We start from the raw sequence: 13,870 nt of genomic DNA on the forward strand, positions 1-13,870 counted from the left end.
CTCCTTTCCCCTGCAGACTGCAATGACATGATCCTCTGCAGGCAGTCACCTGGTGCTCGCCTGGCTATGTGGGGTGTTAAGTCAGCCAGCTGATCCAGAGGAAAAATAATCCCACAAAACCCCTGGCAGAGTTAGTGAATTTGCAATAGTGCCCTCCAACTCCTCCATTGCCTGCTTGAAGTGTTTTTCCTCCATCTGGGCCTCAGAGGCCTCAACAGTTCCAAACACAACCCTGCAATCATCTCATCCCCATCCCATCCTACACTCTATGTTCATGCTAGAAGGGCCCCAGAAAGGCACTGTCTCTTTAGCAGCACTTTGTTGCCTCCTACTTATCGCTGTAGACACTAGTCCATCTGCGGGCTACCCATTTGAGTTATCTTTCTAAAGAACAATATGTTGCCCCTTACTGAATTACATTTTCCTTCATTTGGACTCCCTGCCCACTCAAGAGTGTTTTGTCTTCTAGCTCCCACTCCTTGTTTCCACTTCTCACCAAGCTGGTGTCATACCAGCCTCAATAAGCATTCTCTCTGGTTCAGATTTGATGGCAGTAATGAAAAGCTGGATAGAACAAGAGTTCTGTGAGAGTCCAGGACATAGTTTAAATAGATCTGTACTGTGTTCCATACTGGTGTGATTAGTCTGCTTTTTTTAAAGCAATATTCTTTGCTATACAGCAATTTTTAATGCAAACGTGTCCTTAGTCACCATGCTGGAAAGAAAAGATTAGGGTACTTAACTCATTCTTCAGCTTTAGAGAGCATAAAACAATTAGACCTGGACTGATAAGTTTGTGTACTTACATTGTATTTATACATATACTATATGAACATAGTAATCACTGAAATAATTATTTTTTGGTATTGATCTGACAGCATTTAACTTACCTCACATGCTCTGGTGTATGTCTTGTTCTGCCAAGAAGCAAATTAATAAAATGCAGGATTAGCACAAATATAACCACAGGGTATTTCAAACAGATGATATCAATTAATTAGAATTTTCTTATGGTGAAAGTACATTACAAAACTTTATCACTGGCAAATAATGAAAGAAGGAAAACCCACACTTGAAAAAGCAGAAAGTCAACATTAAAATTATGCCAAGGATGAATGAGTTTCAGGTGTTCAAGAGATCCAGAAAAAAGAGCAGTTTAAAAACTGTCATGGTTGTTGTCCCAGACCAATGCTAATTTTCATTTGTCTAGTTTAGTAAAAGCTAGAAATCAAATTGTTAAAGACCATGTGTTTCATTTACATCTGCATACAACTCTGAGATAGGCTCCAGCAGAGTAAAATCCTGAAAAAAAACCCACTAGTTCTTTCTCACTGCCTGAAAGTCTGCGTGAATGAATGGTTGAGCTTACTGAACTGTAAAATATCCCCACATTTTGACAAACACAATGAAAATTTTTGATGCTACAGGTAACTCTCATAGCAAGAATTATTAACTTCTGAAAAAAGTATTTATAAATGTACAGAGAGAAAATATGAACATTACATCTTTTCATAGAAACTTTGCTCTGGTTAGTTTTTCCACATCTGCCATTGGATAAGGTATTGACAGACTGGAGACAAGTGCTACAGAGCCAAGGCTAAGGCAATACTCACACATTTCAGTGGGCAATAGATTTGCACCGTTGCATTCCAAAACTGACATCCCTGTGTGCACTGCAAAGACAGATGGTGGCTTTAAAAAGAACTTTGAAAGCACATTTTTAAAGAGAAGGGATACTCCAATGCTAAGGGTGAGGACAATAGATCAATTCCCAGTAAAACATTCTGCATGACCAAGTCAATTAGCTCCTTCACACCCTGGCTTCTTAGCAATATAATAGGCATTTACAGCACTTAAACTATGTAACAAAAATATTAAATATATCAAAGATTATAAGTACTCAGATACTACAGTAAGGAAGTTATGTTTTATAGTGCCCTTCTCGATGTAAAATCAAATATAGAGAAGAAGTTAAAATAAATTATTCTTTAAGATTGGTTTGTGAAAAACAGTAGATGTTTGATTATCTGTTCGGCTCTGGTAAAGTCTTTGACACCCTTGTGTGTACTGAGGCACTAAAAAGACTGCAGGACAACTGAGCAGACTGTGACTGTCACCTGGAGAAAGTGCTCAGCTTTACATAGGCCTTGGGAAATGGCTCATGGAGCCCCAGGGGCAGAAGGAGCCCTAGCTAAACTATCTGCATTCAGTCTTGCTCTGGGAACAAGTCACCCAGCAAGCCATGATGTGTGTGGCCAGTGCTCCCTCTCGCCCAGCTTTATTTTACCAGTTGTGCTCTGCAGAGAAGTAATAGACACACTGTGTGCAACACCACCAAGCACAGTGGAAAGCCACTCAACACAAGCCTCCCACTGTCCAACAGGCAAGGCATCAGCTTTAAAACCATGAGTTTTACAGGGTGTAATAAGTATTACGTTGTTCGAACTTGACATTGGACCTTTCTTGTTTATTCTGTACCATCCACTTCTTAATATTTTTATACATTTTTCTTTTTCAAGGGGAGCTGGAAGGGAACACCTTTGGAAGCAGGTGACTGATATCCAGCATTGCAAAGCCTCACGAAAAAAAAACAGTATGACTTGATAACACTGAGCAAAGATACACAGTATTCTAAATAGGCGAGTCAATCTTGCTGTGTATTGTCATGACAACACAGCCTTTTATGGTCCCAGCATCATAAATGACCCAGCCTTGCTAGATACCAGGTGCTAACAGGCTGCTTCTCACTAGTCTCTGTGGAAAATATTGATGACTGAATTCTCCAGTGCTCTTCAAAGAATATGTATAACCGCCAGCTTGAATTGCATTTGAAATCTGAACGAGGAGAACATTAGCTAAAGTCCTCACAAGAATGCTGCTATGGAAAGCCCATGTTAAGCTAAAGAACCTCCCACAATAGAAACAAACATTTCAAGTCCTACAGAACTCTAAATTTTCAACAATTGTCATTTTAAGTTTTCTCCCATCAAATCACTGAGAAAACAAAATACACAACTGTACAAAGGTAGCTGAATAAAACAGTGTTAATGATCCTAATTTTGAAGGGAACACTAGTTTTGACTCATTTTCTCAAAAGTGAGTGATTATGAACTTTATAGATCACAAGTGTGAACATGACTCACAGCAGAGATCCATGGCCTTTGCACATTTTCTTTGAACAAAAAAGATAGTTGTTTCTTTAATAGTTTGAGCCGAATCTAAGCACACAACCTAATGACTTATGCCAGACAGGCAACTGTGCTCATTTACGTGAAGTCTTTGACAATACGATAATTGCACCCCTTTTATTAAACCATCAGTAACTTAAAATGTCAGTAATTAACAAAGTAAACCATTACTCACTGCTCCAGCGATGTCACTAACATTACAAAGGTTAGTAATTCCAAGTTCTCCTTCCTATAAGAGAAATACATACATTTTTACAAAGAATCAAAATGCTTTTTCCCCAAAATTCTATTAAAATATGTTAAAGCATTGGTTTCTTGTAAAACAAATTTTCTTTGACTACTGATTCCTCCTTTGAAGAAATTTATTGTTGACACATCAGTAGCTTCTCACTTGAGACTAATTTCAGAGTATCATCAAACAAAGACATTGGCAGAATCAGCTGGTGTTAATTAAGTTATCTCAGGTAGGAATCTGGCTCTCATCTCCTGATTCTGGTTCACTGAGTCAATAACAAATGCTTCATAAATATGTTGGGCATAAATGACAAAGCCAAGTGACTTTGACCTCCTGAGAACAGAAAGACTTTCCTTCAAGATAAATGGCTTTTGTCTGGCCTCCTTTTGAAGGGGTTTTATGCAGCCATATGGTGAACGCCCTTTCTCTCCTGCCAAAAGTGCTCTTGAGCTAAGGTGCCTATTTTTTCACATCATGCAAAGTGTGCAAAACCAGTCACTGCCTGTGAAATGCAAATCGTTTGAGGATGTATGTAACAACCTTGGAGAAGCTGAATGTTAGGTCTTAAGTTTTGTCCTGCAGACAGGTAAGATCACCCTTAATAAAACAACTCTCAGGAAGAAATTTTCAGCACACTGGGCATACTATGATACTAGTGAGAATCAAAGGTACTACAAAGCAAATGTGAACACAATAAGTAGACTGGAGGTGAAAAATAAGATTTACAGCTCTCAGACTCCAAGATTATATTTTTATCATGTGAATCCCCCATGTTCCCCTGAATGTATCCCCCTGAATACATTCACTGAACATGAATGTGATTTTCTTGTCTTTCAAAGTCGAGAGAAAAAGCAACTTATTTCTCATTCTGAATTAATTTAAGCTTAAATCAAAGGATCCCCATTAAATTTATCATTGCATGATAGGCATCCATCAGGGAAGCCAATTGACTCCTTCACTGGTGTAAGAGTTAGAAATGGTTTTAAATGAACTATCAGACAAATGCATGAAATAAAATGGAGCAGGTGATAGTCCTCTCCAGTAGGCTTCCACAGTTAGTTAGCCCTAAGACATAAAATGTTCTTTTTATAGAACAAAGGTACACAGTCTTCTAAACAACATCAACGTTTCAGGCAAATAGAAACAAGGGGGTAACTCCTGAAAGCCTCATGCAGAATTGTTGTTTGAATCTGAGAGGTTTTGCTTATCTTTGTCATGCATCAGTTGAAGGAAAAATAATAAATTCCACTTGACTACTCAAAGGAACACTAAGAAAGCCTAAGATTAAGGATCCAACCACTTACTTTAATACTTAAAGAAATATCCACAATTTAAAGCAGAGGTGACTTTAAAAAGAAGCTGAAACTAGTTCAGAATAATTGTGCAAGCCACAGATTCCCACCCAATTTCTTGTTAATTTACAGTTTCCCTAGGTTTATCTAAGTCACAGACTAGACAGAAACTGGTAAGTAAAACTAATAAACTGAAAGAACAAAGGTTTCCTTCCTCCACCCTCTAGGTCCTTTAGCATTTATAGTAATTTCTGGAGCTGTTAGAACGTATAAAGAAAGTATAAAACAAAAACCCATGCAATCTGGTAAGTGAGATTTCTTCCTTACCAAGTCCACAAATTCAAATGTTAAATATTAGTTCTAAAAGTCTGCTTTTACTCAGATACATTCTTTAAAATAATTTTGAAAAAGCTGTTATGTAATAGAAAATTCTTACAGTGCTAACAGCCGTCTAAGTTTCAAAAGATTAAGTACAGTTTTTCAAAAGATTAAGTACAGTTTTTCAAAACTTACCAGATTACTTGTACATAAATTCTGACAATTTTTTGAGAAAGCACAGTACACTGCAGAAATCCATACACAGTAAAAAGCAGCAAGTCTGTTTAGCAGGAGATCCCACAGGCAAGTGTTCCTCATAACTTAAACAATTGCATCTGGCAGTCTGATTCTTTCCTTGACTTGGCCATACAAACTCCTTTAAGTTTAGATGACAGAGACACAGCTGTGAAATTTCTGCATTTCCCTTTATTAAATATTTTTAAACTCCTTGTTTAGAACTCTGGTCCTTCAACAACTTTTCAGCTTCCTGGAGCACTTGTCTTGAAATTGCACAACATCTATTTCATAGTTTCTTATTAAACCACTGAAACAAAAGAATTGACCAATGAAAGTCAGTGTACCTCCTTACATAAATATCATTAACGTGAAGAGGAAACTAAGTGCAATGCTTTTAATCAGGTGCTCCAAGCAACATGGAAACAGTGAAAGAGTGAGAGAAAATTGACCTAATCTTCATTTCTACTAAGATTAAGCTATTTCTAAATATTCTCAAGTGGATACAACTAAGAAAATTTGTTTGTGCTGATGCATAACCTTGTTAGAACACTACATCTCATATCAGACAGTACCTAAATGTTACTTCTCTATTTTAATTACTATTTCCAAATATTCAATTTCCACATCAAAATATCACTCAAAAGAGACCCCTATCTGCCTTCTGATGCAATGTAGACAGAAACTAACCACAGTCAATCTACCAGGGGATCTCTACATGAATGGACACAATTGTACTAGTAGGTTTGTGCCCATATAACAGAGGAAAATTGAAGCTGATGGATAAGTTGTGTATCTGATTTAAAAGGACATGAAGAGTTCTATATAAAGTTGGAGACCCACATTAAAGAGGTCAGTGGGAATTCAGGCCCAAGATACATCCAGCTCCAAGTCTGTGGCACATCTCTGTTGTAACACAGAGCTATCCACAGAGGCATTCTGTGAACTGCAAATGATCCAGCTTACATATATATATATGTGTGTGTGTATATATATATATATTTATTTATTTATATAAACAAAAGCTATGTAATTTTTGTGCACGTGTATTATGCATTATAAATAAAATGACACAACTTGTCATTGCTGTTTAAAGAGGGGACCCAGTTTTCCACCACACCTAAATGCCCTTTCTCCTTCCCAAGCCCCACTCACTTGCTAAGCAAACATTCCTGCAGCAACATGCTAAACCAGGTTGAGAATCTGGTTGACACTAACCCAGCAACAACAGAAGTGAATTGGTTAGTGTTAACCTGATGCTGTTTTCTCTGATTCAGGCTGCAGCACAGCCTCACGTGTTGCTGTGCCTATGCACGATAGGTGAAAGGAGCTAAAAGTATCGAGGCAGGAGCAGAAGATAAGCTGCTCTGGAGAAAGCAAATGGACATTGCCAAGTACCTGGCTCAAAGGTGGTCAGTGGAAGGAAGGCTTTGTGGAGCAAGCTCCTTCCTTTTTTTCCTTCCACTTGTCCTGGGAAACATTTGGGGTTTCCTTATGCATTATCTGAGCCTCCTCACCACTACTCAAAGGAACTCCTAGACAAGAGTAAGACCCATCTAAGGTGAGCTTAGCTTTCAGGTAAGGGCTTTCAGCTACACAGGTAGGGGGGAGTTACTGCCCCATTTGCTTGTCACTTTTACACTCCAGGAGGATGCTGCCGCCACTCCAACCCATCAGCAAAGCTGCTCAAGAGGAAACTCCTTAGCTCCGGTCAAAATAAGCCAGTTTAGTCTGACTGCTTAAATAGTAGCTCTTTGCTAATCCAGCTCATCTTGTCTGAAGAAGCTTCATCACAGCTCACATGAGCTCACATGAACAGCGAAACTGAAGAGGAACCTGGTGACAGGCAGTTGAAGGCTACAATTTCTTCCTGAGGCAGAGCACTTTGTGCTTTGGATAGATCTTTAGGGGATTTAGGACCCTCAGGATTTGGTTTTTAGGTCTATACCAGTAAATTAAATATACTCACGCCCATACCGTAGCAGGTGGCATAGAATAACTCACATCCACACTTTAAAAATCATTCACACTCCAGGAGAGGATGACCACAACAGAAACACCTATAGGGAATGGCTCCTAGCTTTTACTAACTTCCAAATTGTTCCTAGACATTATCTGGGCTAGTGCTGATGTGGACCAAACCAGCCATGGACAACTCAAACAGTTTAAAAGTTGATCTGTGTGGTCACTCAGGATTAGGAATGCTTCTTGGCATGGCTTTATCACTAGTTTAGAGGTAACCTAGGTTAAAAAAGTGTCTAAGTTCAATCTTAAAAAAAAATAATAATAATTGCACTTAACTGTTCAATACTTTTGGGTTTTGTTTTGGTTTTTAGAAACCGATTTATTGTTAGAATGTGTCTTGGGTCTTGTTTGGGGTTGTATAGGGAGCAGCAGTAACCATTACTTTAATATAGGTAATTAATAAAATAATATTAAAGACATTATTCAAAGGAATACCTCGTTTTATGACGCAGATTTTTTTTCTTAGACTTCCAACACTGTTTTCCACCAGGTGTCACTGTAACATCCCATAAACCAAGACCTGCGAAGAAAAAAAGCACTGAACTGTCCCCGTTCTTCTTTATGTTCCTTCTAACACATTGGCCAAACAAATACTAGCAGTTACCTGAGCCTTTGGATTTTTCACCTAAATTTCAGTAATTCTTCGGGAAGAGAGTATTTACGGGCTTTAGAAACCAAACTTTAAAAGGTGGGTTTGTAAAATCTGTAAGTGATGGAGTATGTGTTATTTTTAAGGGCATCTCTTCCATAAAACTGCATTCTGGCATGGGAATAGGGATCCAAACCCTGTGAGAGATAATTTATAAACTTTGTCCTTTATATTATAGATCTACTTGCAGAGTATAATTAACTTCATCCCAAAGTCCAGCAGAAGGATAGAATCTGAAAGGACAAGACTGTGAATGAGGAGAAAAATAGCAGTGTAGCCACTAATAGGGAAAAGTAGACTGTATTAAAATTCCCTACCTGAACAACAGTATATATCAGAGAACACTGAAAAATGTGCATTCTTCTTTCAAACTCCTTTGAGAGCAATAGAAGTTTATACAGATGAACTATCAGCCCTTATAGTAATGAATATGGGCTATTGTACCTTGAGGAGAAAAACGCACATTATTACTGCCAGCAAAGCAAGTAAAGAACAACATCTTTATACCTGGAATTATGATGATCAGTAAAGACAAATCTTTCCTGTATGTGGGCATGCACATGATTGTGCGTATGTACAAACAAATGGTATCACATCAGCAGAGTAATGATCTAAGACACAGAGTTTTAGGGCTCCTATGCACTTACAGGACAAGACTGAAATTGTTGGCTCAAGGGTTGACAGCGTCCCCTACCATACACCCCAATGCACAGACACAAGGTGTTACCCCTACAAACAGAGGGATCAGTTGGAAAGCATCTCCTGGGCTGCCAAAGGTTACAGTCCAACACATTGATGTAAACTGATGATAACTTCAGGTTGTTTTCATACTCCAGAGCAAAAGCTGGCAAATTTCAGGGCAGCTACTGGCTGACCCAGTCCAGGAGCGATGCCATCATCCCTGTCCCAGAGGCAACAACCTCCATCAAAAAGGTAGGCCAAGCAAGTCAAGGTAATACCAACTCCAGCAATTTAATTTTAGTCTGCTCCAATGTGCCAGTCAGGCACCTAAAAACTCATCAAATTAAACACATGACCATGCACCACCATTTAAACACATCTGTATGTAGTTTCACAAATCCACAGCACACAGCAGCAGCTGGAAGTACCACAAAAAAACAGAATGGGGGATGGCTGAGGAGGCAAGGAGGGGGACACCCAAAGGCCTCACATGTCTCTACTCATCCGAACTGCTTGTGTCCAGTTACATAACTAAAAATTCCTTGAGGTTAAACCACATTCATGAGTCCTGTCTTGGGGGGGAAAGTTGGGAGAGGTGAGAAAGATGAGACTATCAGTCCTGCAGCCAGCCTACAGGGCACAGCAATGAAAAGGAAAAATCTCAGCTTTTACTTACCAGTTTCTAACCCCTTTGTCTTGTAGAGGTAGTCTTGAAAAGATATGCTGATGTGAATCACTCACTAATGGTGACAGATTTTCACTCTTTTCCAAAGATCACAGCTTATTCTAATTTCGCCTCCAGCAATAGACCCTCATTAGCTTTTGAATTTCTCAGTAAAGTAAGTGAACAAGGACCCTAAGGGCAAAAAGCTTCCCTCCACTGCCCCTGCCTCCCTCCCCTTTTATTTGTTGGTGTAACTGCTAAGGCAGCTGTTTGTCTGGCAATAGCATTGGGTCAGGGAGTGCTTTGCACAGAGGGAAGACCATACAAGAGAACCCCCCTGGAGTCTGGCTCAAGATTTATATCTATCTCTGCAGATGAGAGAAGTGGGGTTGGGGAGGAGGGAGAAGCAGACTGTTAAACTGGATCAAATTGGAAAGACAGTCATGCATGAGATACTTAGCTAAACCAGTCAGGAGACACGGATTTGTTTTTATTGATCTGCAGTAATGATGACTGGAAAAATGTCTCATTAAATGATGTACAATGATGGACTTCAGACTAGACAAATTTGAGCTGCGGAGATCAACAACAGCAAGAGATGTGAAAGCTAGGCCAGGATAGAAAATATAAGGAATGTTAAAAGTTAACAAGGATCTATCAATAAGTTGCTAAAAAATTCATTTTTTTTTTTAAAAAGAAGGTGATATCAGGGCTTAATAAACTACATTTCTGTAATCATCCTATATGACATCAGGAGAGAAAGAGAGACAGCACAAAGTGACAATAAAAACCTTGCTGTTAAGTAGGTAAAGCTTGCACTGTTCTTTGTATTGCTTTAAAGAAAATAGGTTGGCAAGGTATTTGCAAAGCTCTTTAGTGATTTGTTTGACTGTATTATCTATCAGGTATCTTCTGATTGCTACTAATCAAATGTACAGTCTGAAATTTGAAGAAAGCTACATTTTGACGTACACAAGTAGCAGACAGTTCCACAGTGTAGCTGTAAAAGGGCCTGATGTAGCATGTCTGAAGAGAATTGCATGGAAAAGATTTGCAAAGGGTTTTAGAGAGGAACAGAAGGAAAGAAGATTGGACACTGCAAGAGTGACTTATTGCTCTGAGAATGTACATCAGTGTACAAGAAGATATAAGGCCAAGATTAGAAGAAAAAGACAAAAGGAGCAAAAGCAGTAGTGTAGGTTACATGATCTTTGCAGAGATCCTCAGAACAGTCACATGCTCAGCCTGCATAAACATCTCCCAAAAAAGGCTTTACCTCTAGCACCTCCTGGTTTCCATGGTATTCCAATATACCTGAACATTTCAACTCCAGGTACTCTCATAAAAAGCTTATCCAGCAACCCAGAAGGGAGCCTATCTGCATGGAGTTTGAGACTGCAGGAGAAGCAACAATGCCCACCATGGGAGGCAGGAATTAGCAAGGGCTGGATTTGACCATTTCAATCATCTACCTGTGCAAGTGTGTTGCTGGGGAGCTGTTTGGATGCACTGCTCACTAACCTTTTGATAAATATGTAGAGTTTCTCTCCCCGTCTCCTTGGCTGAGCTGTGCCCCTGGATACTGACATCGCTGCTGGTCCACAGGAACAAGTAGATTTCCCTTCTCCACACAAGCAAGAGTAAAGCCATTCATAGTAGGAAAAAAAAAAAAAAAAAAGTTAAACAAATTCTCTAAAATGTTTTTGAGCCTCCAACAGGCAAACACAGGCTCATTGCAAACAGCTGGAGATGTATCTGATCCCTTCTTGTCTGAGAGATAAGGAAACGTCCACTGGGAAGGCCATAGTTAGCTGGAAAAGCCTGGGATGGTAACCCAGCATGTCATTCCCACCTGCATTAACAGGTGAAAAGGTAAATGCTGTGGGAAAGTCAACATTTTGCCTTGACCCACTAACATGTGCCCACAGTGCCCAAGGGCAGCCCAGTCAGCTCTCAAGATTTTATCCTCTAAGGGTTTCAAACCCATCTGGAGGGCCAACAGCTGCCATTATTTAAGACATGGCCTTTCCTCAGGAGGTACTTATCGCCCTGATGGGCAGAGGGGAATACCTGAGCATGCCTCCATGGCCCCCAAATTCGGATCAAACTCTGCTGAGAGGTAGCCGATGCTGCGCCCCATGAGTGTGCCCCTGTTCCCTGGCTCTGTGAACGCCTGGGGCTTGGTCTTGTTGCCTAAACACAGGTCGTTGGTGACATCTCCACTGTTTTAGGGTATCCCAGAGGTCCACTCAGGGCTGGCAGCATCTGAGCAGTGTGTGCCAAGGGGGCTGCCAGGGCAGAGCCTGGCAGGCAGGATCTGTCCGACCCCCAGCCAGGAGCAGGGCAGGTGGGGCATTGAGGCAGTCCCAGGCATCCGGCTCCTCCCTGGGAATGGGGACAGGCCAAGGCTGGGCTGGGATGTGGGACCGTGGCTCAGTGGGGTCTGCAGGAGGGCAGAGCAGGGCTGTGAGAGCTGGACACCAGCCATGCTGCAGCATCACTGGGGCAGGGGCTGATGGCCACAGGGGGCTGACATGGAGTCCTGGTCTGTGAGCAGGAGGTGAGACTCAGGGGGCCAGGCAGGGACAACCAAGCCCAGGGGTCACCCCAGAGCAATGGAGAGCCCTGCCCTTCTGGACCAGCAGCTGGGAGGCAGGGGATCATCCAGACACCTCAAAAGGCAGGAGGTGTCTCTGTTTAGGCCACTGAACCAAGCCTGACATCCATTGACCACAATAGCAGGCACCTGTATTTAGATGTATTGATTTAAAATTAATTAGAATGCTTTAAAACAGCCTAAATATTATCTGTCCCCAGCTGTGTGCATGCTGCCCCCCGTGCTGACACTGATAGCTGTCAGACCCACAGCAAAGTGATTGTTCAAGTGTCAAACCAGTTTCTCCTTTTTCTTGGCTGAGGAGGTTTCCCGATAGCGGAGGGAAATTTCCTTCTTGAGCAAGTTTTCTTCACCAAGAAGTGAAGAAAAAGGCAGATGCCAGAGCAAGGAGGAGGGTGAGCACACAGAGCTACACCTGAGCACTAACGGTGAGGGTGCACATGGTAGCTGAGAGGATTTAGCACTCTGTGAAAGAGAGCAGCCCTGACATTTTACCCTGCCTTTCCCTCCCACCGTGTTCCCAGACCTCAGTTTCCCCTGCCCTGCCCCAGTAGTGTGCTCATTTCCTCCTTGAACCAGCTCTGGTGCTTTTTTTGATCCTCTACTGAGCTAATTCAGTTCCCCAACATGGCAGAAAGCCGTTCACCCTGTTGTCAAGAAAACATTCTGCTGTCTCAGCAAGTTGAATTGGCTCAACACAACATCAGGTGAGCACCAGGAAGAAGGGAAGTAAGGCCAAGAAAGGGACCCCTTGACCCGGCTGGTTTGAACCTTCACTGTAACAGCTGCTATTGTTAACTAAATTTAGGTCTGAGGATACATCATTGTCCCATAATAGAGAGAAACCTGGGGAGTGGGGTCTGCTGCTCATGATGTGTTTGAATGTGATCTTGCACAATAGAGCAGTGACCTCTCTCTGCATTATGATAACAGAAATAATAAGAGTTGGCCTTTAATTGTGAGCACATCTGGACTCCCAGAAGATTTGCAAAACAATTACATGCTTAAGCTCTAATGACAAATACTACCTCAAGGTAAAGCAGGATAAGAGAGGAGAAGCATTAAACAAGGGATGTCAGACTGGTGCATATGTTTATGCTCCCAAGATTAAGGATATAAATTGGCTTATGAAAAGTACATAATTTTTCAGTATTACTTGTATGCACCACCACAAGTCTATGCACACATCCCCCCTCTTCTAACGCTGAAAGGAGCCAGTTGGGGTTAAAAAAGAAAGGTATGCACTAGAAAGTGAAAATCTCTAGGTCAAAACAGATGTAACAAGAATTACTTATTTTAAAACAACAGACACTGTAATAACTATTTCTAAGATGTTTCTGCAGTTTTTTTCTTTTCCAGCAATGTTTGAGATACGGACTAAATTACACACCAGAGACAGTCTATTGTGTGAAAAAGGCTAATGTGTTCTTTTGCAGTAATCCACACCAAAGACTGCAGAAGAGACCACATCCTTCAACCTCTGCTGACATTAATGTTCACAGTCCAGTGTACTAGTGGATACCCATCCTAATAACAATTTAAGTGAAGGTTGAACAGCTGATGCGCAGGCACATGCTCTCTTCTGCTGCTCTGCAAGCTGCAGAAGTTGAGCAGAGCAGAGCTATGGGTACAGCAATATCTTGAAATGCTACAGCATGATCCATCAGAACATAGAAAGTAACTAGCGGTGTTCCCCAGGGGTCGGTACTGGGTCCAGTCTCGTTTAACATCTTCATCAATGACCTGGATGTAGGGGTAGCATCCACCCTCAGCAGGTTTGCTGATGATACGAAGTTGGAAGGAGTGGCTGACACACCAGAAGGCTGTGCTGCCATTCAGCGAGACCTGGACATGCTGGAGAGCTGGGTGGAAAGGAACCTGAGGAGGTTCAAAAAGAGCAAGTGTAGAGTTCTTCACCCGGGGAGGAATAACCACTTGCACCAGTACAGGTTGGGGACTGACCTGCT

The 13,870-nt window shown here is 41.2% G+C and overlaps 1 protein-coding gene across 1 annotated transcript in view; it reads right to left on the reverse strand.

Annotated features, from left to right (window-relative positions):
* ROS1 (ROS proto-oncogene 1, receptor tyrosine kinase) overlaps positions 1–5,351 on the reverse strand; it is a gene marked incomplete at its 3' end in the record, with an annotated part of 63,460 nt that extends 58,109 nt beyond the window's left edge. Inside the window, exons 1-4 of the mRNA XM_029087054.1 lie at positions 5,229–5,351; positions 3,364–3,417; positions 1,614–1,673; positions 891–917 (exon numbers count right to left, since the gene is read on the reverse strand). Coding sequence (XP_028942887.1) covers positions 891–917; positions 1,614–1,673; positions 3,364–3,417; positions 5,229–5,351 — 264 coding nt within the window. The remainder of the gene's footprint in view (positions 1–890; positions 918–1,613; positions 1,674–3,363; positions 3,418–5,228) is intronic.
* Positions 5,352–13,870: the final 8,519 nt, after the last annotated feature.

The sequence above is a fragment of the Antrostomus carolinensis genome, unplaced genomic scaffold, assembly GCF_000700745.2.
Source record: "Antrostomus carolinensis isolate BGI_N321 unplaced genomic scaffold, ASM70074v2 scaffold15239, whole genome shotgun sequence".
Classification (NCBI taxonomy): Eukaryota; Metazoa; Chordata; class Aves; order Caprimulgiformes; family Caprimulgidae; genus Antrostomus; species Antrostomus carolinensis.